The sequence below is a fragment of the Orycteropus afer genome, unplaced genomic scaffold (genome assembly GCF_000298275.1).
Source record: "Orycteropus afer afer isolate SDZICR_OR568_19922 unplaced genomic scaffold, OryAfe1.0 scaffold00109, whole genome shotgun sequence".
Taxonomy (NCBI): domain Eukaryota; kingdom Metazoa; phylum Chordata; class Mammalia; order Tubulidentata; family Orycteropodidae; genus Orycteropus; species Orycteropus afer.
The window spans coordinates 5,875,490-5,888,864 of NW_006921696.1; the positions used below are offsets into that span (position 1 = coordinate 5,875,490).

At 39.3% G+C, this 13,375-nt stretch overlaps 1 protein-coding gene across 1 annotated transcript in view; it reads left to right on the forward strand.

Annotated features, from left to right (window-relative positions):
* Nucleotides 1-13,375, forward strand: part of PLCH1 (phospholipase C eta 1) — a 330,067-nt gene that overhangs the window by 267,697 nt on the left and 48,995 nt on the right. The window contains exon 10 of the mRNA XM_007943576.2: nt 6,558-6,665. Coding sequence (XP_007941767.2) covers nt 6,558-6,665 — 108 coding nt within the window. The remainder of the gene's footprint in view (nt 1-6,557; nt 6,666-13,375) is intronic.

Here is a 13,375-nt window from a genome sequence, read left to right on the forward strand (position 1 = left end):
TGCACAAGTTCCTCATGAGTATAATTAATTGTTCTGGAATTCCCATTCTTCTCATTGTTATCCACAGTTTGTTATGATCCACACAATCAAATGCTTTTGCATAGTCAATAAAACACAGGTAAACATTTTTCTGTTGTTCTTTGCTTTGAGCCAAGATCCATCTGACATCAGTAGTGATCTCTCTTGTTCCATGTCCTCTTCAGAATCCAGCTTATACCTCTGGAAGTTCTCTGTCAATATGCTGCTGTAACTTTTTAAATTATCTTCAGTAAGATTTTACTTACATGCAATATTAGTGATATTGTTTGAAAATTTCCACATATTGTGGGGTCATCTTTCTTTGAAATAGGTGAAAATATGGATCTCTTCCAATCAGTCAGCCTTTAGCTGTTTTCTAAATCTCCTGGCATAACTGAGTAAGTGCCTCCAGTGGATATCCATTTGTTGAAACATTTCAGTGAGTTTTCCATCAATTTTTGGAGCCTTGTTCTTTGCAAATTCCTTCAGTGCAGCTTCAACTTCTTCCTTCAATACCATTGGTTCTTGATCATATGCCACCTCCTGAAATGGATGAACATTGACCTGTTCTTTTGGGTATAGTGACTCTGTGTATTCCTTCCCTCTTCTTTTGATGCTTCCTGTATCATTCAATATTTTGCCCATAGAATCTTTCAATACTGCAACTCAAGGCTTAATTTCTTTCCTCAGTTCTCTCAGTTTGAGATATGCTGGGCATGTTCTTCTGCATTGGTTCTCTAACTCCAGATCTTTGAACATTTCATTATAGTTATTCGCTTTGTCTGTTTGAGCTCCTCTTTGAAATCTTCTGTTCAACTCTTTTATCTTTTAATTTCTTCCATTTTGTTTAACCACCCACCACTCAAAGGCAAGTTTCAGAGTCTCTTCTGTCATCCATTTTGGTCTTTTCTTCTTTCCTTGTCTTTTTGTGACCTCTTATTTTCTTCATGGATGATGTTTTTGATGTCCTCCCACAATTCTTCAGGTTTTGGTCATTGGTATTCAGTGCATCAAATCTCTTCTTTAGATGGTCTCTAAATTCAGGAGGTATATATTCAAGGTCATATTTTGGCTCCCATGGACTTGTTTTAACTGTCTTTAACTTCAAGTTGAACTTGCATATGAACAATTGATGGTCTTTCCCACAGTCAATTCCTGACCTTGTTTTGGCTGAAGATACTGAGCTTTTCCGTCGCCTCTTGCCACAGATGTGGTCAATCTGATTTCTGTGTACTCCATCTGGCGAAGTCCACATGTATAGCTGCCATTTGTGTTGTCAAATAAAGTTACTTGCAATGAATAAGTTATTGGTCTTGCAAAATTCTGTCATGTAGTCTCCAGTGTTGTTTCTGTCACCAAGGCCAAATTTTCCAGCTACTGCTGATTCTTCTTTGTTTCCTACTTTTGCATTCATCACCAGTGATAATTAACACATCTTGATTGCATGTTCAGTCAATTTCAGACTGCAGAAGTTGATAAAAATCTTCTATTTCCTCATCTTTGGCTTTGGTGTTTGGTGCATAAAATTGAATAATAGTAGTATTAACTGGTCTTCCTTGTAGGCATAAGGATATTATCCTATTACTGAGAGCACTGTAGTTCAGGACAGATCTTGAAACATTCTTTTTGATGATGAATGCCATGCCATTCCTCTTCAAATTGTCATTCTTGGCATAGTAGATCATATGGTTGTCTGATTCAGAATGGCCAAAATTTGTCCATTTCAGCTCACTCATGCCTCGAATATCAATCTTTATGCATTCCATATAATTTTTGACAACTTCCAATTTTCTTAGATTTGTACTTCATACATTCCATGTTCTGATTATTAATGGATGTTTGTAGCTGTTTCTCTTCAATTTGAGTCATGCCATGTTAGCAAATGGAGGTCTCAAAAGCTTTACTTTATCTGTATCAGTTAGATTGGTTCTACTTGGATGATGCAGCTCTTTCCCAGTTGTATTTTGAAAGCTTTCTGACCTAAGGGGCTCATCCTCCTGCACTGTATCGTACAGTGTTTCAGGCTATTCATAAAGTTTGCCCAATAATGTTTCAGACAGTGTTTCTCTGTTATTCATAAGGATAAGGTTTTCCCTGTCCTGTTCTTTGAGTAGTGGATGGCCTCTTCCTTCCTCCTAGTCTGTCTCAGTCTGTAAGCTGTGTATAAACCTGTGCACCATGTGTAACCATGCTGGCCTTTGAAACACCAGTGGCACAACCTCAAGTCTCACACCAACACTCAAGCCACCACAGTAATACAGACTGACAGACAAATTTGTCTCCCTTTGCTGTTCGAAACCTCTCTGCCTTCCCCTTGCCTGGATCCCTGCTGCTGTTGCTCACACTGTCTTCCACCTAGCTTGGCTTTTTATCCCCTACTTTCCCACCTCTTACAGGTGGGGCCTGGGTACCTCCCCTTGCCTGGATCCCTGCCACTGCTGCTTGCTCTATCTTATCTCCCTGGCTTGGCTTTTCCTTTCCCTCGCTTTCCCATATCCACCCAGAGGTTCCTTGGAAGAGAGGCCTGGTGATCTATTTCTAAAAAGTCAGCCATTGAAAAACTTTTTGGAGCACAGTTCTACTCTGATACACATGGAATCACCATGATTTGAAGCTGACTCCATGATAATGGGTTTGTTTGTTTGTTTTAATAAATCCCCTCATAGGAGCTGAAAATGTACAGATTTGCTTTTTCAGCCATCCTTAGAGCTAGACTGTAGGCCCATGACCTAGGTGCCATCAATCAAGTAAACCTGCCCTACACACTGAAGAAGTGGAGTGGGACCCAGCTAATCCATGCTAGTGATGGTGGTGGGAGTGGTGGCAACTACATCCAGGCTTCAGTTAGGGCCATATTTCTGGCAGTAACATCTGGCGTCCACTCAGTGGATAATGGAGTTGCAAGTCATGGGTTCTCTGCTTAGCAACAGTGAAAGTAATACCTTCAGTGGACTAGCTCTGCTTCCTCGTTTTGCCTGGTGATTTTATTAGTTACTCTGGCTGTGTAACAACTTACCCCAAAACTTAACAGCTTATACAAAACAAACATACATTATCTCACAGTTTCTGTGGGTTGAGCATCTAGGTGTGGCTTGGCTGGGTCCCCTGCTCAGGGTCTCTTACAACCTGTCATCAAAGTGTCTGCTAGAACTGTGGTCACCACAAGGCTTGACTGGGGAAGGGCTACTTCCAAGATCACTTTAGTGTTTGCTGATATGTTTAGGTTCCTTACAAACTGTTGGCTAGAGACCTTTCTCTGTTCCTGTGGGTCTCTCCATAGTTCAGCTCACAGCATCAGAGTGAGAGAGCTTCTAGAGAGGAAGGGGTTGAGAGAGACAAACAAAAAAGAAACCACAGTGTTTTGTAGCCTAATCTCAGAAGTGATATCCCATCACATTTTTTTGTATTATGTTCATTAGAAGTGAGTGGATAGTTCTAGCCAATGGTAAGGAAGGGAGAAGTCCAAGCTGCACTGAAGATATTGGTGAAAAACAAGGGTCCAGGAATTGACAGAATACCCACTGAGATGTTTCAACAAACAGATATAGCACTGGAGGTGCTAATGCATTTAGGCTGAGAAATTTGGAAGACTGCTACCTGACCAAAAAGCTGGAAGAGATCCATTTTTATGTCCATTCCAAAGAAAAGTGGTCCAACAGAGTATGGAAATTATTGAACAATATCATGAATATCTCACACAAGTAAAATTTTGCTGAAGATAATTAAAAAATTGTTGTAGCAGTATATTGACAGAGAACTACCAGAAATTCAAGTGAGATTTAGAAGAGGGAGTGGAACTAGGGATATCATTGCTGATGTCAGATGATCTTAGCTGAAAGCAAAGAATACCAGGAAGTGTTTACCTGTGTTTTGTTGACTATGCAAAGGCAGCATTCAACTGTGTAGTTCATAACAAATTATGGATTACACTTAGAAGAATAGGAATTCCATAATACTTAATTGACTCATGAGGAACCTGTGCATAGACCAAGAGGTTGTTGTTCACACAGAACACTGCATGATTTCAAAGCAGGAAAGGTACACATCAGGGATGTATCATTTCACCATACTTATTCAATCTGTATGCTGAGCAAATAATTCAAGAAGTTGGACTATATGAAGGAGAATGTGGTATCAGAATTGGAGGAAGACTCATTAACAACCTGTGATATGCACATGGCACACCCCTGCTTGCTGAAAGTGAAGATGACTTGAAGTATTTAACTGATGAAAGTCCAAGACCGTACAGCTTTCTATATGGATTACATCTCAACATAAAGTAAACAAGAATCCCCACAACTGGACTAATAAGCAATATCACAATAAATGGAGAGACAATTGTAATTGTCAGGGATTTCATTTTCCTTGGATACACGATCAACACCCATGGAAGCAGCAATCAAGAAATTAGATGGGCCAATCTACTTCAAAAGACCTCTTTGAAGTGTGAAAGAGCAAGGATGTCACTTTGAGAACTGAAATGTGCCTGACCAAGCCATGGTATTTTCAATCACCTTATATGCATGTGAAATCTGGGCAATGAATAAAGGAGGCTAAAGAAGAACTGATGCCTTTGAATTGTGGTGTTGACAAAGAATACTGAGGATACAACAGACTGCCAAAAGAATGAACAAATCTGTTTTGGAAGAAGTACAGCTAGAGTACTCCTTAGAAGTGAGAATGGCCAGATTTCTCACATACTTTGGTTGTCAGAAGGGACCATTTCCTGGAAAAGCATATCATGCTTAATAAAGTAGAAGGTCAGTGAAAAAGGCGAAGACCCTCAACAAGATGAATGGGCACAGTGGCTGCGACAATGGGCTTGAGCATAACAAATATTGTGAGGATGGTGCAGAATCAGACAGTGTTCTGTTCTCTTGTGCATAGGGTCGCTATGAGTTGGAACTGACTCAACAGCATCTAACAACAACAGGTCCAGTCCACACTCAAGGGGAGGGGATTATAGAAGGGCTTGAATAGTAGAAGGTCAAAACCACTGGGTGCTAATTTAGAAGCTGCTGACCATAGTGACCTTTGGGCACTTAGCTTTAGAATGTAGTTCTCTGTGCCCACACCAACTCTCCAGAAGATTCTTCTCTCTAGAAGATAAATAAAAACCAAGCTTATTGCTGTCCTATTGATTCTGACTCATGGTGACCCCATGTGTGCAGAGTGGAACTGCTCCATTGAATTTTCAAAGCTGTGACCTTTTGGTAGCAGATTGCCAGGCTTCTCTTCCAAGGCACTTCTGGGTAAGTTTGAACTGACCACCTTTCAGCTAGCAGCCATTTGCGCCACCCAAAAAGGGTCTCCTTCTCTAGAACATGTCATGTTAGGTGCCATTGTGTCGAATATGACTCATAGTTACGTATTACAGGCTCATAGTTACATGTGACATGCACTGCTCTATAGGGTTTTCTTGGCTATAATCTTCTCAGAAGCAGATTGCCAGGTTTTCATCCCATGAAACCACTGGATGGGTTCAAACCTACAACCTTTTCATTAACCATTATACCACCAGGGCTCTGTTGCTAGAAGATAAACCAAACCAAACTCACTGCTGTCCAGTCAGATCTGACTCATAGCAACCCCTCCTTGGGTTTCTGAGGCAGTATCACTGTGGAAGTAGAGTGCCCAGTCTTCCTAGGAGTGGCTGGTGGGTTTGAACCCCCAGCCTTCTGGTTAGCAGTCAAGTGCCTTAGGCACTATGCCACCAGAGGTAGCCCTATTCAATTTCTAATTAAAATCTGTTTACAAGTGAGAGGCCTGGCTGATGCACATGATCCGCTCTTCTAGAAGCCCTTATCAGGCCCTTGGCCTTGCCCAGTTCTGCTGCTTTTTATTTACTCTAACTTCTTCTCCATATAAATTGGTAAATATAGTAAAACAGAAAATAATACCACTCAAAGATAAATAATTAGCCATTTTTCTTCTGAGTTCTTCCCTATGCTTTTATACATGATTGAGGTCATATTGTATATATGTAATTCTATGACTTAGAAATGGCAACATTTACCTGGCTTAGAACAAGCTGCCCGTATGGAGCTCAACACTTTGGTTGTAGTAATGGGATGGGTGTGGTACTTGATAAGCTGTGTGTTCCTGTAAAGAAGTCTGATGTGAGTTTTATTTTTAAATACAGTGCCACTAATTAATTGTATTTGATGGAAAGTCATACGAGTGACTCTTCTTGAAAGTGTCTTCTCCCTTTGTTTTACCTCTAATTCAAATTCTCTGCCTTCTTTTCAGCATGAAGTAATGATTGGCCAAAGTATAATTCAAAACCCAGTGCCGTCAAGTCATTCCAATTCAAGGCAGCCCGTTAGCACAGCGTGAAACTGCCCCATTGGGCTTCCAAGTCTGTAATCTTAATGGAAGCAGACTGCCTTCTCTTTCTCCTGTAGAACCTCTGGTGGATAAGGACTGTCAACTTTTTCATTAGCAGCCAAGTGCTTTAACCACTGCCCCACCAGGGCTCCTAGCCAAGGTACACCACATGATATTTTCATGTTTAAATTAGGTGTTTTCTTCCATTTCAGGGGAAGAAGTTGCCTTACCACCTTGGGGATGATGCAGAGGAAGGGGAAGTTTCTGACGAGGACAGTGCAGATGAAATTGAAGACGAGTGCAAGTTCAGGCTCCATTATGTAAGTTACAGATTTGGCCATAGTTCTTACCCTCAATATGCTCCAGAAATGGGGAATGGGGTTCCAGCTTGCTGATTTTGGAATCCTCACAAATATGATAGCCGTAGTGCACACAAGCACTCAAATGTTTGTTGGATGAATGAGTTTTAGAGTTGGAAGGAATGTTACAAATTGACCAATCTGACCCCCTCTCAAGGGACAAATCCATTCCTATTACAAAAATCAAATTAAGGTTGAAAATGTTAGTGTCTTAGTTAGCTGGTGCTGCTGCAACACAAAATACTACAAAAAGTGGGCTTTGAAGGACAGAATTTATTTTCTTGTGGTTTCGGAATCTAGAAATCCAAATTCAGGGCATGGCTCTAGGAAGAGGTCTTTCTGCATCTGTATCATCTTCTAGTAGCTACTGGCAATCCTTGGCATGCCAGGCTTGCCACATGTGTCTGTCATCATATGACATCTTCCTCTGTGTGTGTTTTTGTGTCTGGTCTGCTGTTTTCATAACACAGAGTGATTAGGTTTAAGACCCACCTGCGCTGCAATTATCACATTAACATAACAAAAGAAAATCCTGATTTCCTAATTGTATAACATTTACAGGTAAAAGAACCAGGGCTTTAATACATATTTTGAGGTGACACAATTTAATGTACAGCAATCATTGTCTTTGCTAAAATAAGCCAGCTGCTGCTTTTCCCCGGCTAACTCTGTTGTGCCGCATGGAAAGCTGGCTTGCGGAACTCCAGCTATACATGGGCCTGTTTCTATGCGATGTCCATCCCACTCCTTGAGAAAATATTCTCTGGACCTGAAGATTCATACACTCCTTTGAGACATGAGGCTCTTTTTTTGTTTTGTTTTTAAAACCTTTTTAAAAATTTTGGTAAATATATATAACATAACATTTGCTAATTTTACATTTTTTACATATACACTGATTACATTCTTCATGTTGTGTAAGCATCACCCATAACTGCTGGCAAATTCTCCACTACTGTAAGTACAGACTTACTGCTTCCTAAACAATGAGCTCACCTGTCCCCTCCTCCCACCCCTGGTAACTTTAGTCTCTATAAATTTGCCTATTCTTATCATTTCGTATAAGTGAGATCATACAATATTTGTCCATTTGTTTTCAAGGAACATCCACGTTGTAGCATATGTCAAGATTTATTTCTCTTTATGACTAGTGTATGTATGTACCGCATTTTGTATATCCATTCATCCATCGATGGCCATTTAGCTTGTTTCCCTTTTTGGCTATTGTGCATAGTGCTGCAGTGAACATGCTTTCAAGTCTCTTGGGTACATACCTAGGAGTGGAATTGTTGGACTATGCTATGTTTAACTTTTGATGAACTGCCAAACAGTTTTCCACAGTGGCTATTATACCAATTTATATTCAGTTTTTTATGTTTCAATTTCTCAACATCCTCTCCACCATTTGTTATTTTGCATTTTTTAAATCTTAGCCATTCTAGTGGGAGTGAAGTCTTATCTCATAGTTTTGATTTGCATATCTCTCATGGCTAATGATGCTAAGCATCTTTTAATGTGTTTTTGGGCATTTGGATATCCTCTTTGGTTAAATATCTGTTCAAGTCTTTACCCATTTTTTGGTTGGGTTATTTATCTTTTTCTTGTTAAGTTGTAGAAATTTTATATCTATTTTTGGATATTAGGTCACACATGGGATTCTTTGCTGAATCTTTAATTTACTATATCTTAAACAAAGTGGCACAGAATCATTTGTCACTTGCTTGGTGCTTTCCTTTTTCTAGATCCAGGAGCCGCCTTGGCAGAAAACCATTTAGCCAGGTAATCTGAGGGAAATGGTAACCTGGAGGAGATGTAAGGCTTAAAGGGACACACCTTCTCCCAACTGGAACTAGGGTTTCTTCTCTTACTATCTTTATATCACTCATTTTATTGTCAGAATCAGTAACAACCTGAGAGTAACTCATGCTCACCATAGGTTTTTGTTTAATTGTTTTATTGTAGTAAAAATAAATGTAACAAATCTATGGTGTAGTAAATTACATAGTGTGGCTTTTCTAGCCATAAGTCTTTATAAACTCCATGGTGGAATTTGCCATGAGCAACTGAGTGGCTCCTGATTATTTAAGTATCCATCTGGTGCATTTCTTTCTTTTTTTAAATACATTTTATTGAATTATATTTTATGTACAGTGAAATACACAAAACTAAAGTGACATGGGTCAATGCATTTTTTTTTTTTTTTTTTTGGTGGTGTTCCCTCCCTTCTCCTCCCATCCCTGGCAACCAACAAAGAAAGTTTCCCTCCATATATAAACGTTTCCTTGACCCTCCATGACAATGAACTAATACTATATTTGTTCTTCTGTGATTGACTTATTTCACTTAGCGTAATGTCCTCCAAGTTCATCCATATTATGCGGTGTTTTGCAGACTCTACATTATTTTTTAGTGCTGCAAAACAGTCCATTATGGTGTATATATCATAGCTTAGTCATCTACTTTTCCACTGTAAATCTTAGAGATAAGTCCCTTCCCAGGTATGTAATTATAGGCAAATATATATTTGTTGCTATCATTTTTGTTATGTGCTTTTTCATGGTGTCAATTTCTTTGTTCCGTGTAATTTTCTATGCTGAGCTCATTTTTGTTTATGAATCATGTTATCACTTCCTTCATTGCCATTGTTTTAGTATTTGCTGAATATTTATGCTGGTCCTCTTTTTTACAGGATGGTTTATCATTTTTCTTTGAGGTTACCCTGTGTTTTCTAGCTTTCTTCCCAAGTTTAGAACAGTCCATTCTATCTGTAGTTGTCTTGACTTCTCTACCATCTAGAAGTTCTGTAATGACATAGTTTTTTTCCCCTCTTTTTGGTTTGTAGTTGTCCTCATTTGTCAATTGATGTCTCTGGTTCCTTGTTTACAGTCTTGTAGGCTGGCTTACTTTGGATACTTCCCTAGCTGCATTGGTTTCTGGGTTATATCATCTTGTGTGTTAATGGTCAATTGTTGTTGGCTGTTGTTGCTTCTCTGTCCAAAGGGCTCCTTTTAGCATTCAAGTACATTGTAAGTTCCAAGGTTGGCAGAGCATGGCAGGCTGCTGAATGACATGGCTACATGCCGGGTCCAAGTGTACCATAAGCCCCAAGGCTTCTCTTTATATACAGGAAGAAGACCATATTCCCTAAGGCAACTACTCAGCTCCTCACAGTAGATCGCTCCATGGAGTTGATTACCAGCCTCATCATGGGGAATAACTACATCCAGCTGCCCAGTCACTCAACCAGGCCCAGCCAAGTTGACACACAGACACCGCAGTTGGTTTGGGCCACTCTGCCAGGCTCAAGAGGAGCCCTGCTAGAGGCAGAAGGAGTCTCTGACTGGTGGCTGAAAATGATGTACTGTTGAGAGGAACACACTTCAGAGATGCAGGAGACAAAACCTGTTGAGAGAGAGAAGTGAAAGACATGCACTGCTGAGAGAGTGATGTGCTGCTGAGACTGCCAGCTGCTAAGTGAGATGGCTGGCTGTGAGAGACAGTACATTTTTGAACTTGAATTGTAGCCTGGTGCTTCCCTAATAAACCCCATAATCTGTGAGTTCTGTGTGGCCAATGCAGCAAATTATCAAACCCAGCAGAAAGGTGGTATGTGCTGTGGGAGGAACAGTTGGTCAAAGGGTTGGAGACAGGCAGCATGTCTGGCCTCATAGCAATAGGCCTTGGGCTACTGATGGTGATTCTGTCTTCTTCTTGTGGGGTTAGAAGAGGTCAGAAGATGTGGCCTCCCTGCCCTTTTGGCAAAACCATTTGCCAATTCAACATTTTTTACATGTACAGTTGACTTTGATTATGTCCATTATGTGGAACCATCAGCACTGTTTCCATTAACAGAAATTCAGTGCTTCCTGAAAACAGATTACCTGTTTCCACCTCCCTCCCACCTCTGATAACCACTAATAATCCTTGGTCTCTATCAGCCTATTTTATGTAAATGGGATCATATAATACTTTTTATGTCTGACTTATTTCACTCAGCATACTTTTTTTTAAGGTTCATCCATGTTGTAGCATGTGTCAGGACTTCATTTCTTTTTATGTCTGAATAATATTCCAATGTATATACCTGACCAACCAATCCACAGCCATCAAGTCAGATCCAAATCATAATGACCCCTCCTTGGGTTTTCAAGGCAGTATCACTACAGAAGTAGATTGCCCAACCTTCCTTCCAAGGAGTGGCTGGTAGGTTTGAACTGCCAGCCTTCTGGTTAGCAGTCAAATGCCTTAAGCACTAATACCTATATTGTGTTTATCTATTCATCTCTTGATGGACCTTTGGCTATTGTGAAAAGTGTTGCAGTGAACGTCAATGTACACATTTCTTGCTTTCATTTTTTTTTTTTTTTTTTTAATATATACCTAGGATTGGGGTTGCTGGATCATGTGATAGTTCTATGTTGTTTAACTTTTTGAGGAACCACCAAACTGTTTTCCATTTTGCATTTCCACCAGTGATGGATGAGATCTTAGTATTTCATAGGATTTTTTAAATAGGATTTAGAATATCATTTCTATATAAAAAAGTAATTCTTTCCAGATAGTCCTCTTGACATGAAGATTATTATTCTACAATCTAAAAATAGAAATTTTGTGGAAATGCTTCTGCATCATTGCCCTGAATTTGTTATTACATTATTAAAGACAGCCCACTCTCTACTAGTGGTCTGTGATACCTGGTCACCAGGTGCCAGAAAGGAGATTAAGGACAGGGCAAGTCTCAGTAGAAAATTCTTTCTTGACTTTAATGTACTTTAAAAAAGGGTGAAGTGGAGGAGATTTCATTTGAAGTGAAATGGAAAAATTACCATTTGTATTGATCTCTTGCCTTTTCATATTTTATATTTGTTATTGTTACGTGCCGTCGAGTCGGCCCGACTCATAGTGACCCCTCCTTGGGTTTCCGAGGCAGTATCACTATGGAAGTAGGATTGCCCAACCTTCCTTCCGAGGAGTGGCTGGTGGGTTTGAACCGCCAGCCGTCTGGTTAGCAGGCAAGTGTCTTAGCCACTATGCTACCAGAGCTCCCTATTTTATTATTTTATATTAGCTCAATTAAATACCACTAATCATCAAGGCTATAGAAATTTATAGAAAATTAAACAGATTTACACAAATGAAAATACAATTAATATTTTAAATAATTTCTTCTTTGTTCTCCTGGATATTTGCTATTTCATGTAATCATTTACTTGTGGTTATGGATCACTTAGCTTTATTTTATAAACCAGATTTTTGTCTCTGATTTCTATTATCTTTTCATCTTGTTTAGCATGTCTCTGTCACCTGAAATCAGAGAAACAGACCTGACTAAGTTATATTTTTAGGGAATGCTGTTTTGCATGCTCATTTTTAGACTTGTAGAAATTTAACTATTACATAAGCATTTATTATTCTGACTAAAACAAAGTTGTTCTACTTTCTAAGCCCAACCTGCTGTATACCATTTTTCTTCTAATGTCAGTGAACCCTTTTAACTTTCTAAGGTAAATCTCTATAATTAAAAATTCCACTGAGAGTTAGTAATAGTTTAATGGAACAAATCAGTAACTTCATCCATGAAATATTTATGTTGGTTTTCTCACTTTCCAAACTTCTTAGATGGTTTCTAAGGAGCTCTGTTGGCCCAATGGTTAAGTATTGGACTGCTAGCCAAAAGATCAGTGATTAGAACCCACCAGCCACTCTGTGGGAGAAAGATGAGGCAGTCTGGTTCAGTATAGAGTTTTAGCCTTGGAAATCCTATGGGGGCAGTTCTACTCTGTCTTACAGTATTGCTATGAGTTGGAATTGACCTGATGGCAGGGGGTTTGGGTTTGGTAGATGGTTTCTAAGAACCTATATGATTAGATGCTTTAGAACTTGATTCCATAGGAGAGGCATGATCTTTCATTCTTTGATTTGGACCTAGGTGAAGAGGGAAACCACCTAAGTGTATAATGTTAAAGGGATTTCCTTGTTATGCTTTGGGAGATAAAATGCATCAAGAAACTAACATTCTAATGGCAATAAATAGTTTTCACTTCTTTCACTATGGTATTTAGAAAGCAAATTGTTTTATTGTAATCAGTCAACTTGAAGTCCTACTGTTAGCAGAGGGCTCAAATGCATTGTGAGTGGCAAATTTAAATCTAGGTACCTGAATGCCTGCTCACATTTCTGCAAAAGTAGATGTACTTTGCATAGATTATTGTGAACCAATAATTACCTTAGAGGAAGTACTTAACCTCAGTTTTAAGTTAACAGAGCATGGTTAGATTTATATCTGAATTACTGCAATAAATAAACACATTAGCTTAGCATTCATGGACACTGGAACATTAACCCCCATGAGACTTATACAAGATTCTTTTGCTCATTCCACAAGTCTTTTTTTAAGCATCATCTGGACACCCGTCATGGCTGCAGGTGCTGTGGGATAGATCTGTAAACAAAACAGACATAAATCTATTCCTGTATGCAATTTCACATTGGTGGAAGAGGAAGATGGACAATAAGCAAGATAAATAAGGAAAGTGTATAGTGTACTCCACCAAAACCAGTTGCTGCCAACTTGATATTGAATTATTGTGACCCTATGTATGTTAGGGAGCTCTGGTAGCATAGTGGCTAAAGCACTTGACTGCTAAGCAGAAGGCTGGCGGTTCAAACCC